General features: G+C 41.2%; 2 protein-coding genes across 7 annotated transcripts in view; one reads left to right on the forward strand and one right to left on the reverse strand.

Moving 5' to 3' along the window:
• The first annotated feature begins 1,608 nt into the window (after nt 1-1,608).
• METTL20 (methyltransferase like 20) lies at nt 1,609-7,687 on the forward strand. The gene is made up of 3 exons (XM_010566234.1): nt 1,609-2,841; nt 5,918-6,048; nt 6,770-7,687. Exons 1-3 carry the CDS (start codon nt 2,522-2,524, stop codon nt 7,132-7,134), a joined length of 816 nt encoding a protein of 271 aa, XP_010564536.1. The 5' UTR covers nt 1,609-2,521; the 3' UTR covers nt 7,135-7,687.
• A 1,248-nt stretch (nt 7,688-8,935) lies between these two features.
• Nucleotides 8,936-15,597, reverse strand: part of AMN1 (antagonist of mitotic exit network 1 homolog (S. cerevisiae)) — a 27,374-nt gene continuing 20,712 nt past the window's right edge. For all 6 annotated transcript variants that reach the window (XM_010566228.1, XM_010566232.1, XM_010566227.1 and 3 more), the window contains 2 exons: nt 12,934-13,045; nt 8,936-12,303 (listed from right to left, as the gene is read on the reverse strand). In XM_010566228.1, coding sequence (XP_010564530.1) covers nt 12,230-12,303; nt 12,934-13,045 — 186 coding nt within the window. In that variant the 3' untranslated portion in view covers nt 8,936-12,229. The remainder of the gene's footprint in view (nt 12,304-12,933; nt 13,046-15,597) is intronic.

Raw genomic sequence — 15,597 nt, forward strand, 5'->3', positions numbered from 1 at the left:
ACAAAAGACTTAACTGGACTATCAGCCTAAACAGCCAAGTGTAACAGGAGGGAAGTTCACAGCTTAAGGTTTTAGTAAGCCATCAACCTAAACTCAGTACCTGAAGCAGAGGCCAGCACACAACAAAAATACCACTAAACACATACAAACTTCTGTTGCCAAAAAACTCGGAGTAAAGAACTTATCAACACCAATTTAGTGTAGATAAGCAGACACTTCTTTATTGATGGCCGGGTGCGCGGGTGAGTCCTCTCATGAACCACACACACCGAACACCAAAATCATTCACCTTATATTAAAACTTATTCATACATATTCATTAGATTTCCAAGAAAGGTTATACATATTCATTAGATTTCTGGGAAATCATTAGCATATGTAAATGTCCTTTACGCAGGCGCAGTGAAGGTCTCTGGTGGTCTTCAGGAGTCCTCTGGTGGTCTTTCGTAGTCTTCCTCACTCGTCTACTTCTTGACCTCACCTGAGCAGGTGTTTCCAAGCAGCAAACTGGTGTCCATAACGGTTTCCTCAGTTTCTAAAACAAACACTACAAGGCTACCAATCTTTGTCAAAGCTTCTCTGGTTAAATGATTTTAAACAATACTTGAATTCTTATGGTTACACATTATACATTTTCTAAGTTCCTAAGTTCCTATGGCTACATTTCAGACTTAACACTCCCATACCTATGCTTCATAATTTTCTACTTCTTAATCAAACCAAACTCTTTTGTAATTAGATTTTCATTTCTTTTATCAAAATATTTGCAACACTTCTACTAAAGATACAGACAAATAAAGAAAAACTGAAGTAATGAAATTTTATATGAAGTGTTAAGACTTCATTTTATTAGCATATTTTTCCTGTTGTCCCTTTGTCTCGTTTTTTTAAGGACAACCTACACAGCTGTAGATGGCAAAGCTGGCCACAATTCTTCTGTTGTGACAAATTGGCAGGGGTGGGCTGAAGTTGATTTTCTTTGCGCATCATTCTGCTTTTTCATGAAAACCACTGCAGAAGGGAGGAAACAATCACAAAATAGAGAGTGCGGTTTCTCTTGTATCTGTTCGTACTTGCGGTCTTGCTGTTGTGGAAGCACAGGCCTTAAATGCTGCTCTGGTCATCAGTTTAGGGGGAGGTTCAAAAGCTGTGTCCTGAAGCAAGTCAGTCCGAGTTACTGAGAAGAAATTAGAGAGCAAGATGAGGAAGGAAAAGAGATACAGAAATATTAAAGGATGGATGAAGGAGGAGATTTGAGCAGGAAGGCAGGAAAACAGTTGCTCTCTCTTCAGGCCACTGCTTGGTAAGTGTACTCGCAGGATCAGCGTAAGAAAGACCCAGGGTCAGCAAGAGATGGTGGGTGAGGAGAGTGTGGTGACGAAGCGCTGAGAGGCTCTTCGTTCGCCTGTCAGCTGAGGGCTGTGGCTTTCTACTCTCCATTCTCCTGATTCTTTAATGAGTCTAAACTCTGACTCATTAGAATATTCCATTCTCCTTTTCTTTACTGCTTGTGACCTGAAAACTGGCCTTGAGTGGTGTCAGAAGGCCTCTGAGTGTGAGCTCATCCAGTCTGAATGTCTCACCTTTTAAAAACTTAATTTCTTTTAAAGGTGTTGGATTCAGTTTCTCTCTCTTTAGACAGCTTGGAGCATGTTTATGTAGTTCCCTCACAGGGAGTGGGCTAGTGATGGAGGTCTACTTTCTTCTTCAGCCAAGAGCATCCACATGAGACTATTGGACCATAAGACTAACTGATCCTTTAAAATACAGACTGAAATGCAACAAATTGGGAGTATTCTGATTAAGATCAGTTCTTGGGGACTTTTTAAAAAAATTATTTTTTTTTTCATTTTGGAGCTGGCAGCCTCACAAATCTGAGGGAGAAAGAGGAAAGTCTTTTGAGGAAATCCTTTAATTGTTTGCCTTTAAAAAGACGCTTTCATATAAAAGACTCATCACCATTATAAAACTTGTAATTAATGGCATCTCTGAAACAACCTACTGGTAACCTTTGCTTTGCCCTGCAATGCCAGAGCCCTACTACAACATGTTAAGATTCAATGGAAGAACCTTAAATGGGAGTAGATTGCTGTGTCTTTATCTTCAAGGCAGAGAGAAGATGTTAAAAGGCTGCACGTTTAACTTTTAGCTCTATCAGCTGTCCAGCTAACTGGTTGTTTCTCACTGGATATGTTTCTAGCGCTCTCCTGAATGGGTCTCTTGATAGCTTCTTTCTTAAATACCACTTCTTTCGGACTTCAGAGGCTCTTTGGGCAGGGGCAAGGCACGCATTCATGGTCACACAACAGCATGTCAACCTCTTCTTTCTAAAGCCCTGGTGGTGTATAGCCTTGAAGTTACTGAAGAAACATCACTTACGTAGCACTGTTCTCCTTTCAGGAATTGTCATCCATCACTATGAAAAACAAGATCCTGTGAGTTTGTTTCAAGCTTTCTGCCTCATCACCCGCTTCAGATAAGCCTTGCTCCGAGCTCTCCTGGGGTTTGTCCTTGGGGAGACATGGCCTTCCGCGGCTGGAAGCGGCTCCTCCTCTTGGGCAGGCAGAACACCTTTGCCAAGGCTTGGAGGAGCAGGAGGGGAGGCCCCTCTCTGCGCTGGAAGCGCTGCTGCCATTGGAGCGCCAGCAAGTCTCTGGACCCCGAGGTGAGAGCGTTTTTGGAGGAGAACACGGAGGTCACCAGCAGCGGGCACCTCACGCCAGAGATACGACTGCGCCTCCTCACCCCTCGCTGCAGGTTCTGGAGGGAAAAACCTGACCTGTGGCCTTACGGGGACCCGTTCTGGGCAATTTACTGGCCAGGAGGCCAAGCCCTTTCCAGGTACGCAGTGTGCATCACCAGAGTTGATAAGTCCAGCCTGCTGCGGGCCAGAATGTCAGACCTGGCTCTGTTTGTAGCGATTCCTAACGATGTGTATTTGCCTTGTATGAGAGTGCATATCCATGCTCCTCTGCCTATACAGGAAGAGACAAAATCTCTGCTGGTTGGCAGTGAAGTTTCAGCACCTGCTGTATACAGAATAATTTACGGCTCTTAAGTTGAAATCTGTTGTCTTCGGTGGCGATGCATGTGTTGACAACGGGGCTGAATTTGGATCTGTGCAGTTGCCATCAAAACCTAGCGAGCTGTTTAATTTTATCACTCGCTGTTGCTCCAAACAGGAGGATTGCTGTTTTGTCATAACACATGGGGGTTTTTTTGTAGGAGACAGACAGGAGTGTGGATGTGTGTCTGGTCTGTTGAGAATAGTAGGTTTATGCTGATGCACTTGGAGTGCTGGTTAGCCTGAATCACTCTCCTCATTTAGGATTTCAGCAGCCTTATTGTCAAGCTTTATTGTGTCTCTCTCTTAGTCACATCAGAAGCCACATTTTTATTTTGGCCACTTACTGTCAAAATGTCTTTAATGTTCCTGATTCCCAGGAATTAGTTGGAGTTCTTTTATTCTGTAAAATCAAATCTCTCACTTTGAACAGCAGAAAAAGTTCATAATTGTTAACAGCAAAGAACAAGCTGTCAGAACATTCCCTACATAGATGAAAGGGAAGGATCTGAACTGGGGCTTTGCTGTTTTTCTGCAAGAAAGCATAAATAGGAAGGCTTTTTTGACCAGGAAAAAGATGAGACTTAACAGTTAAATTGCAAGTTGATTAGCCTGCCATGTAGATGAACTAGAGTGCCCCTAAACATTGCATAATTAAATTAGGCAAGGTAATATCTACATTTTGTTACTGTATGATTCATATGCCCAGATATTTGGGTAGCAATAATTATTATCTGTCATTTCACCACTTTATTGACTTAGTGTTTATGCACTTGTTTTGATGTATTGGGAATGTCAGAAATTAGCTGCATAATCTGGAAAAGTAAAAAGAAAAAGGGAGCATGAAAACATACTGCTTCCCTCACTGTGTTCATTTCACAGTTGGCATTTCCACAAGATCAGGAGTCTCCTATTTCAAGCTATTCCTCTCAGTGTAACCAAAGATACCTCATTAACCCAGCACGGCAGACAGCAGTCTCCAACAGCAGCCCTGTGTGTGTGCCAGGGGATACAGTCGGTTCCAGCTGTCCTAAGTCACCCCGGTCATTAGCGGTAACTGGAGAACCACTCAGCTGGAAACAAGGCACTTGCAGCATTAGGCTGGATCATGCTCTACACAAGAAGTTACTGCTGGAAAGTCGTTGCAAATCCAAGCATGGCCCTTAGAAAGGGGAAACGGAGCACTTTCTGTGGAGGTCCCACCCCTGTCCTCTGCCCCGTTGGTAAACTAGGGGCCGTCCTCAGAGGCGTGACTGCCTCGGGGGGACTGCTGCTGAACAGCAGAGCTGCTGAGCCTCTGTACAAATGTCCTGCCTGGGTGCTCTCAGAAAAGACAGCATCTGTAGTTCTTCAAAGTAGTAAATAATGCTGCAACATTAGGGTAAGGGTGCCAGACCTCATAGGAGAAGGTGATTTTCATTAAAACTGAGCTAGTTGCACTGACCGGATTCATAACCACGTACTCAGAAGCACCAAGCTGCGCATGCCCGTGCTGTCTGGTAGGATTCCTTGTGATGACATGTAGCACAAGAGGCATGGGATGTCAGGTCCTCCTCATGTCTGCTGGGTTTCTGATCTGGGTATTTTGCATCTTCAGTCCTGGTCTCGACCTTCCTGCTATCGTCTTGTAATGGCTCAAACTGTTTAATTTGAGGGTAGGTTGTCTTTTGTTCTCCCAGTCTGGGCTCCTGGGAATTTGTATACAGATGTGCTGGGATCTAGGTGCCATCAATACTTGACACTCTTATTAGGCCTCCTTCTGCCATTCCTGCTGGTGCTTCTAGGCCCAGGCATTCCCGTCCATCCATTGGCCATTTACACCAATCTTAACATTTCCATTACAGTTCCCTGCACTGGAATCCACCTGCAAAAGCTGTGCTTACCAGTAGCCCTGCGTGAAGAGTCAGCCATCACCCTCCATGCCAGAAGACAACACAAATGTAGAATCCTTTCCTGTTTCTACTTTAACAGATAGTTAGTAGTAAATGGTAGTAAATTTATGGGAATTTGCAGTAATTTATGTCACCTAGGGCTCTTGCCCCTGTCACTTAGGGCCTTCCCCTTTGTAGAAGATTGAATTTCAAGGCAATTGTTGAAGTTCTGAACCCTCAGTAACAGCTGTATGATTTGTAATGTTTAACAGTAACTGCTGGTTGCTTTCCGTCAGTTCTTCTTCCTTTCCAGCCTAGAGGTTTTTGCTTGCTGATTCCTCTTGGCAGGTGTCAGCAACTAGATGAAAATACTCTTTCTGCTCACCACTGCTCTATTCGCATTTCCCTGTTGCTACTCAGGAACAACATTAAGCAGACTAGCAGTATGTGCATCTGTGTCTGCATGGGTCAGGAAAAGAAAGAGGAGAAATTCCTCTTCTTCCAAGCAGTTGCATAAGCAGTATTTTAGGGCAATGGGTAGGCCTTGTCTTTTGAGGGGCACAATATTCACTGCAAATGCATTTTCATATTTCTTCAGTCAGATTGCTTTTCATTTCTACAAATCCTTACCAACAGTTTACTTTCCTGTTTCTGATGCCAAGCATTTTAGTCACCTTGCAGTTTGTATCCAGTTATTAGATAAGCTCACCTGTCAGAGAAGGAGCTGATTGAAATAAAGTGTTGCTTACTTGGCTGGATTTCTTTCCATTTGTGGGGTGGAGGGAGGAGTAAGGGAGAAAGATGGTGGTTCTTGATTTTTATATCAGCAGAGACAAATAAGGAGCTATGTACCAGCTGCACATGTGTTTTTAAGATACCATGCTTCGTTACATGTATGACAGGAACTCTTACGTAGTGTAATGCAAACCTGACAAATCTGCATAATCATCTTGTTCATTGCTTTAACAGTTTTTCTTTTCAGGTATATTTTAGATAATCCACGGGTTGTTAAAGGACGATCGGTTTTGGATCTTGGAAGTGGATGTGGAGCAACAGCAATAGCTGCTGTGATGAGTGGTGCATCACAAGTCCTTGCTAATGACATTGACCCTAGTAAGGCCTTTTTTTTTCATCTCTGTGTAAAGATATTATTTTTTTAAAGCACATTTAACATTGACTTTTCTTTGCTCCGTTTGGGTGCAATTCAGGTTCCCAACATAGTTCTAAGAATGCTAAAAAGATGAATGCATTTTGCCAGTATTAGAAGCTGGGTTGTACCAGCCTTTCCTGCACTGAGTGTATCTCCGTAGCTCCTTGGAATGAACAAACAGCAAAGTTTCTATCAAGTGTTGCCTATACACCACCATGGCTGGTTTGGAAGAGAACTCCAAGCGCAGGCAGCAAGTTGGCTTCTCTGTAGGACCATAGCATTTTCCTGCACTTTCATATGTGAGGGCCTAGATTTTGCCTTTTTCCCCCCAGACTTTGTTTTCCCGTAATTGACTTATGTATTCAGCTTATTCATAATTTAATTACTCATTGGTTAGGGAGGAAGTATATCCATAGATTAAGGCAGTTGGATATTCGGGTTTGATTCTGTGATTGGTTTCCATTGGTATCTATTCCAGGAATAGTTTTCTCCTGTGTCGTGGTGCAATGAGGATAAAATTCCATCACTTTATGCCAGATTTTGACCCATAACAAAAACTGTGGAAGTCCCTAGAAAGGATAAACAAAAATATTTCAGAGATGACACTGAAAGATATGTCAAGGAAACATGTAAGGGGGGCTGAATGGCAGAATCCTAAAATGTAACTTTTGTTTGGCTTTTCAGTTGCAGGAATGGCAATGATCTTGAACTGTGAACTGAACCACCTGAACCCCTTCCCCATCACCATTAAGAACATCATTAATTCAGAGGCTGGCAACTGGGACCTGATTGTTCTAGGAGATATGTTTTATGATGAACAACTTGCTGATGGTCTGCATCACTGGCTGAGGAAATGCATCAAGATACAGCAAACTGAAGTGCTGATTGGTGACCCTGGCAGGCATCAGTTTTTAAGCCACAGCATTCACAGTCAATTGCACAAAGTTATAGAATATTCACTTCCCGAGTATACTAGACAAGAAAACAATGGATTAACATCAAGTATTGTCTGGAGTTACCAGCCCTCAAATAGCTTAGAAAACTGTTGAAGCTGGTTTTGTAATGAATTTTGTCTCACTTGGTTGGCTTTTTTGCAAGTATGTAAAATGAAAGTGGGAATTAAACATGGAACGTATCTGTTGATGCAAAGTAGATTACCTTCACTGTACTGATTTCAGACATACTCAGAGGCTTTCGCTCCATTTGAGGTAAAAACTAAGTGCAAACTGTATTCAAGGGGCCCTGCGCTGAAGTGCAAATCCAAAGACAAGTTACATGTAAGAGTTTGCATGCTTGATGTTTTTCGTGTGTATTCATGTCTTGCTCTCCGACACTATTGTGAAATGTTTTGGACATCAAGCATACTGCTGTGGGGAGAAGGCGATGGCTGAAAGATTACTGCACTGCTTTCGCAGACTTCTGCAGCTTATTTACAGAGAAAATTACTGCTGTCCTTCATAAAACTCTCCACTAGATTATTAGCTCATACTATGCTCAACTTAAAGTGCCTTGCTCTTTTTCTGGATATCTCTTCTGAACATCAAAGTAACTAAATTGAACCTTCCCCCCTATAATAAAAATTTATTCTTCCTTGAAGCTGCCAGCGTGATTATTTAGGAGTTGCACACAAATCTAAAATACGCTTCTTGAACTCTAGCCAAAGTTTTTACTAAGTGGAAAGTGACTAAATAGTAATAGCTATAGGCTAACTTTATCCCTTAGAGAATAGGGTCAAATGATCGACATTCTCTAGCTTTGCAGGGTAAAAAAGGCAGTCTATCACTACAGGAAGCTGGTGAGGGATGAAGAAATCCTTCCATGATGGTTCTGAACAGAAGGTAACTGAATAAAAACAGGGAATAAAAGTTGGACAACAACCTCCAGAATCATTCAGCTACATCTGCCAAGGAAGAAACCTCTGCAAGGGGGGGGGGGGGGAACCTGATCCACAGTTAAGAGGCTGTAAATGCAGCGATTTGAAGAAGAAACCAGTGTTTTCAGAGCAGTCTTGCAGGAGCTATCACCTTTAGCAGTTAGCTATTGAACAGTGATGGGGAACTAATTGCAGAATGGAACACAATGCACCTACAACTATCCAAATACCAGCTGATGTGGTGGAAGCTTATAAACTTGAAAAAGTATGGGGTACTCACTCAGAAAACCATGTTTATGAAAAAGGAGGTTTAAGAGCACATTCAGATGTACATAGTTGTAAAATACAATTTAACAAGTTTTCAGAACTATCCAAACGGAAGATTTACAAACTTAAATCTTCAGAACAATGTGTGAATATTCTGCAGTGCTCACCCAACAATTTACGACAGCAACAATATCCAAACGATGCAGAATATGAAGTGGTAATTGCACGCATTACATTCTTCTCCCACTTCACCCAGTGCTTGTAAACATTTGTTGAAAATGATGTCACAACCGGGGCTGGACAGACCGGGGAGGGGTCATGGTGAGTTTGGAATTCCCTCAGGCTAAATTAAGGTGAAACAACACCAAACTATCAGTTAAACATTTTATTTATGGCAGAAGGAGCCTGAACTTGGAAGGCGTAATAGCAGGTGACATGTTTTCTCAGAACAGGAATTGGCATGAAACTACATCAATGAACCATGTAACCCGTGGTAACCATATACATACCAATGCAGGGAAGGCAGCGATCCCTCCTGTTGAGTCACGAGGTTCAGAGCGGAGCCCCTTGCTTTTTAGACTCCTTCTCAGAGAGGAGCCCCAGGCGCAGCTGGATCCACTCCTAGTCCCAGACTTGGTCAATGGTCTTATCTCTAAAGGGATGAGGTGCAGGGATTGTGAAAAAAGGAGAAAGAGAGAAAAGAGGAAAAGAAGATAAAGATGTCACCAGTCCTGTGTCCAGCATTGGTCCAGCCAGTCTAGAGGTCCAGTTCCGGAGGGTGTGCACATAGTCTTCTTGCCCCTCCTTCGGGCAGGCACTTGAACTCATTAGCCTAATTAGGTGCCATGCGCGGTTTGTACCTTCAGAACCTTCAAGAAATGGGTCGGTGGGCTTGGAGTTGTTTGGGGAGTAACTTCTCCACCCTGCAGGCATAAGCCTTCTTTGACCTTTGGCCGTATCTGGTGAGCTGTCCCGCTCAGCATATCAGAGCAGGGAACTGTGCACCCTCCAGCACACCCTCCATCAGCTTCTCACCTGCGGTTCATGCAGGGTTCATTGTTAGCCAGAGTTCGTCGTTATGCAGAACTTGCCCCACCACGGTGTTTGAGACATTAACTTGTTCAGTCTCTCACAAATGACTGATTTAACCTGAATCAAAAAATACTCCAGTAGAGTTATGCTAGTAATAAACACATAAGAGAGCAGACTCAAGATAGTGAAGGATTTAACGTGACTTACATTAAACTTTCAAACCTAAAAATACAGTGTTAATTCACTGCAGCGTTGTACAGATTTTTAAGCACAAGGTGAGAATATACCACTAAGTTACACGTTTAGAAGAGGCTATGGGAGAAGATGGTACATCTACATGCACATTTAAGAACATGGTATAAGCTGCATTTGCCTTCAACATGACAAATCCAAGGTTACATCAGGAAGGAGAAAAAGGACAACTTTGCCAGTGAAGTTAGCAGTAGCACAGTCCCACAGATGGAATTTTTTTTAAGTGTCTTTTGCTGTTACAGATGTTGGTGGTCTTCCACCTTTAGCTGCTTTACATTATCTTCATTTACAATTTTCTTTCTGGATGTAGCACTTGAGATGAGAGTCTGGTGACCATCACTGTGCTATGTTACAGCTACATATCTTACAGTAACAGACTGAAGGAACTGGGCTTGTTCAGCTTGGAAAACAGAAGGCTTCAAAGGACCTATGAGCAGCCTGCCCACACCTATGAGGAGGTTGTCAGGCTGACAACCAGGCTCTTCCAGCAAGAAAGGGTGTAAGCTGCAACAAAGTAAGGTCAAACAGGATAAAAGGAAAAAATTTTCCACCATTAATACTGTCAAGCAGTGGAACAAGTTGCCTCAAAAGGTTGTAAAAGCTCTGTCATCTTCAGTTTTTCAAGACTTGGCTGGATAAAGCCCTGACTAAGCTGGTCTGTGCTTGGAGCTGGCCTTGCTTTGGGCAGGAAGTTAGACTAGAAACCTCCTGAGGCCCCCTCCCACTTGAGTTAGCTTACAATTCTACTTACTCTTTTTGTGGCACCCTTCCTGAAACCAGGGCTGGCAGCCTGATCCTTATGCTTTACTTACTTGGCACGATTACTGAGCATGTCATTGCTGCTGCCTACTCAGCTAGATGGATCAATATGAAAAACAGTGCAAAACAAATTTATTGCCAACTCATGTCCAAGTGTTCAAAGGAACGATGGGTCTGATTGATACCAGGGATTCCACAGGGTGAAAAAATAAACTACTCTTTAGCCAAAAAAGGGAATAAACCATGGTAGATTAGGTTCTTAGGCCTCTATCTGGTCCATGTATTTGCTGCAATTACAGCCTTCAGATGCTAGTTGCTAATGTAGCAAAACCAACTTCTGTTGGCAGGAATAGTTTGTGCTGGTGCAGCTATACCTATAGATGTCACAGGAACACATTCATCACTGGGCTGAGCCATGGTACTGCACGCAACAAGAGTTAGGGATTTAGGCACTGGAGTTTGAAAATTATGCCTTCAGTTACACTTGAGCAAGTTTTATAAATGGACTTGCTCTTCCACAAACCATATAATCAACAGAAGAACAGAGATTATTGTCAGACATCATAATATCCTTTAATATTACTGGATGCAACATAGATTATTATCTTCCATGCAATTTGACCTGAACTTTAAATAGATTAGAAGACTGGTTTGTTTCTGCAACACTTAAAATGAGTGTGGCTATGACAAGTGTTAAATTATAAAGTAAACATTCCTTATGGTTGCCTAAACTCATTGGATTCTAAGTGTCATCAGATCCACGTAAGACCACCCTAGCTAAACCCTGCTACTTCCAGATGCAGGGCATCAACATAGTGTGCTACCTGCCCTGTATAATGTTAAAATTGCTAGTGTTTTTTAAAGTTTAATGTAGAAATCATAGAAGTCTTACTAGAGGTTATGCTGTTTCAAGAAAACCAATGAACATGACTTATAATTGTGATGAGACCACTGCTCCATCACATAATAAACTCATTCTACACTTCTACATTTTTTTTCTTTTCCACATACAGCAGAACACATACTCTGCTGAACTCTACCACCCTGAGATTCATGTACTCAGACACTAAATTTGGTCCTATTTGACTCAAAGCCATGCTTATGAGGACCAATGTTTTGTTCCCTAAAAGGATTTTCATGCAGGAAATGGCATGAAACATTGGCAAAAGCCAAAGCAAGTAAGTATTTGCCCATATACAAGATTCTTTTAATTGGTCATAGCTACCACTCTGAAATTTGTTAAGTTACAACAATTTCAAAGCAATTTTATGTTTACATGTTCACAGACTGTACTTCCAGATGTGTAAAAATCCAGGAAGTACTTGATGGCAAATAAAAACAGAAACGTGCAGCATCAGTAACATCAAAAGAAAGGTATCTGTGGTTTTTCTTCCAGACCTAGCAAAAGTACATGGTGAAAGGAAATTGCTTGTTACTACTTAAAATACATTTGCATTGCTGTTAACGTCACCTCCATTCACCAGTTCTGTTGACTTTTGTCAGATTAAAGTCCCAACTTAAAGACACTTCTGCGTAAGCGTTAATACTATGTTTGGGCTTGGTACTTTTAGTTGCAACTACCCCCTCAGACTACAAACTCATAACACAGACTTACTTAAATTGGGTTTGTATATGTAGCTAAGATGCTAAAAGATGCTAAGTAGTAACCAGATCTGATATTTCAAGGAGGCTGAGCGACGACAGTGTAACATTAATTATAGTTTAACTTTCCTCTTAATGAGGTATGATCAGCAATGCAAAGACAGGCAGGGCTCTAAGTAGAGACAATGGGGAAGCCCAGACTCACAGGCAAGGACTGGAATGACAATGGAGACCTGTGGTGGGAACAAGTAGGGAAGCAATCTGGTGGTACAAGTCACCAGCTATTTCTCCAAGGTGCTTGTTTTCTGAAAGAGGTCTTCCATCTGTAAACTTTACACTCATATGTACACAATAGATAATCAGTAAACAGTCCATGTTACTTGCTTGATTTTGTTCGATATGACTAGCTGCTCTAAAACATCTCGGGAACGATCTGCAAAAGAACCAAGGAATTTCTTGTTATTCATTCAGAATATATATAGGTGGTGTTTAGAAATTAGGTAAACAGGAAAATAGTTCAATTATGTACCTGCATTTTTATGTTTATCTTGCTATTACAACATCACACTTCAGATATACCTGTAGTAATTCAAACCCACTTGGTTCTTTCTCCAATCACATAACTGTAAAGCATCGCCAACCAACCAACTGAACTTAAAAACCCAAGATAGATCTTACTCTCTTAAGTTTGTTTTTTTTTCAGGCTGACCAGTCCTACTCCATTCCACTGTTTCTTGAATGGACGCTGTTCTGTACTTTTGGAAAAGAGTAGGGGTTTAAGATGCCAACGTATTTTTCTCAAGTCTTATCATCAACTCTGGGTCTTCATCAGCATGTTGAGGGGAGGAAAATGGGAAAGAAAAAAAAAATCCATCTCTGAAGGTTGCCATGTTTCAAAGCAAAACTCTCGCCTTGCTTTGAAAATCTCAGTGTCTTATTATTGTTTTATCTAGTAAGTTACTATATGTTTGGGATTATTTACAAAGTATAGTGTGCTTTTTCAGAGAGCAAGAAGATACTGTAAGGAAGTAATTACTCTCACTCCCTGCATGATTTGACCTACCTGTTACCAATGGGCATCCATGGAACAGAAAAATGTGTATCTTTGGACAACAAGTAAGGACTGCTTCCACAGCAACATCAGTCAGATTCACACAGCGTTCCATGTGGATCTCCTGTTATGAAAATAGTAGTAACAAAAGCCTGTCAGACCACCCATAGTTTTGGAAAGCTTTCCTTTGCCCAACCATTTTCAGAGATCCCCACCCAGAAGAAATTATGACCTACTACTCCTCTGTGCATTGACCCCATATGTGGTCCTGTACAGACCATGAAAATATCCTCAGGAAAAATAAGACAGCTTTTCTATGAAAAGTTGAAACTAAAAACATAAACCCAAGTTTTCCCAAAACACATATATCACTCAAGACAACTGAGAAAACTTTTCAGGGAGATTCTACAGTGTTTGAATCCCATCAGTTTTCCTATAACACACACTCTCCTAGTAATTTGTTGTCCAGGATAAAAGAACCCAAACTGAATTCTGCAGTTTCCCAAAACAGGCAGGATTCATGAGTCTCTGCTGTATTTCCTAACATCTATCTATATGTCTACATAGTTCCTAAAAGAAATCTAAGAACTTCTTCCAAGATTAGACTAAAACCTGCTCTCTCCTTCATTTCTGTGCAGTTGTAAAACTAGTACCTGTTGTAAAGGGAACTAGGCCTTAAGCGTCATTGTTTCTAAGACTATTCATAATAGACATATAACTAATGATTAGAGATTGCTTTAGATGTGATTAACAGAATGCAGGTGCTTATAAAACAATATGCATAAGCTGCTTATTTGTCCTATGTGTAGCCCCCACCATGGCTGGCTTAAAACCCAGTCAAGCTGAATCAACAGAAGAAGGGTCACACATCTTAGACCTAAGACATGGGAATAAGTGATTAACCTTAGAGCAAGATAAATTAATAGAATAGCCTGAGTGATTTTCAGAAATTCAAAGGTGATCTTTGATGTGTAAGAAGATAAGTGACTGTGGTGACCAAAGACCTTCTGCCTACGACCACTAACTTCAGAGAGGAACCGGGACACGAGAATTGATGAGATAAGATATGAATGATAATGACATGGGAACTGAGATCGACTGGAAAATTACAAAGACTTTGGACTGGAATAATGCGTGGTAAAAAGGTACATAAGACTGAGAAATTTTTGGAAGCCTGCCATTCACTGTGGTGGTGGCCCAACTCTTGAGCTGTTAATAAAGCAAACCTAGAGAAACCCACGTTTGAAAATCCTCTGAGAGAAGGGGAGTTAAAGGAATCTTAGTAGATATAGTAGATATGGATGTATATTGGAACTGTTTAATAATTATCTAGCTTGCAATGAAGTTAAAGGAATTTCAATAGAAGTAGACATAGCCCAAGGGGATGAGAAATGATGTTTAATGTTTACATTGTTGAAACTAACTGAAGCAAGAGATAGTTCCTGATAAGAAGCAGAAGCCAACCCCAAGAACTAGCCAGGACCGGCCTTGTGATTTAGATAAATGCCAAGAAGCGACCGAGTCTGCGCAGGGACAGAAGGTTAGGAGTTCACCGTGAGGAAGACATACAGCCTTCATCTTCACAACCCCTGACGACCACCACAAGGAGGCACTGCGCAGGCGCAGTTGGGAGAAACTTAGGGAAATGACTTCTTGGAACTAATTTTAATATGAAGCGGGGATAGGTCATGCATATGTACAGGCATATTGGGAAATCTTATGTATATGCAACACTTGACTGTTTAAATTTGAAGTGAGTTGCCGCCGTCAGGTGCACACGACTTTGGCGGGACTGAGCCGCAGTCCCTGTGCTGCCCAGCACTGGATAAACATACCTACTTTACAATCTCAGTGATTGTGGAGTCTGTTTCTGCACGTCATAACAATGTGCTAGAGAAAGAATAAATGCAGAATAAATTAACAGATTATTACCAACTTTTTTTTTCCTCTGAACTGCCTTACATATTAATAAATATAACATACAAGAAGAAATGCAGAAAAGAGACTATCAAATCTAATGAAAACAGGATTTGGGAAAATATTCTTCAGGGATCTTGGGATAAAAATAAAAAACTCCCATTGGTTTATTGTGAAAGAGTGTCCTTCCAAATGATGAACTCCAAGGATCTTGAAAGAGCACAGAAATGAAAGGGACCTTTTGTAATAAATCCAACTTTGTACAGAATGATGACACAGAAAACAAGAACTGTATTCACAAAAGCAAGATATACAAAAGCTGATATATTGATAGTTTTTAGTCCATTTTACTAAGTGAAATGTGGAATCTGAATGCCTCTAAATGAAGTAAAAAGATTTATAAATCTGCCTGCTAGTTACAGTTTGAGAATTTTAAAGACCCTACTGTTTTCACCGTGTACCTGACATTACATCACTGTCTATAAACTTACACTTTGATGACACGAAACAGAAGTATGAGGATTGTGACACAGACAAGGAAAAGTTACACTGAAGAAGAGATTGTAGCAAATAATTCCATATTCTCTACTAAATTTCTTTTCCTTACTGCTGTAAACTAAAAGACTTAACCCATTCTAGCGGTTTATAGTCACAGAACACAACTTTTGTTTTTAAAATTGTCGTTCCACAGAAAAACATTAAATTTTGCCTTACTAAAACTGCACAGACCATGCCCACCCCTCCCCCCCCCCAAAAAAC

This window comes from Haliaeetus leucocephalus, unplaced genomic scaffold, assembly GCF_000737465.1.
Source record: "Haliaeetus leucocephalus isolate CR32 unplaced genomic scaffold, Haliaeetus_leucocephalus-4.0 Scaffold206, whole genome shotgun sequence".
NCBI lineage: Eukaryota > Metazoa > Chordata > Aves > Accipitriformes > Accipitridae > Haliaeetus > Haliaeetus leucocephalus.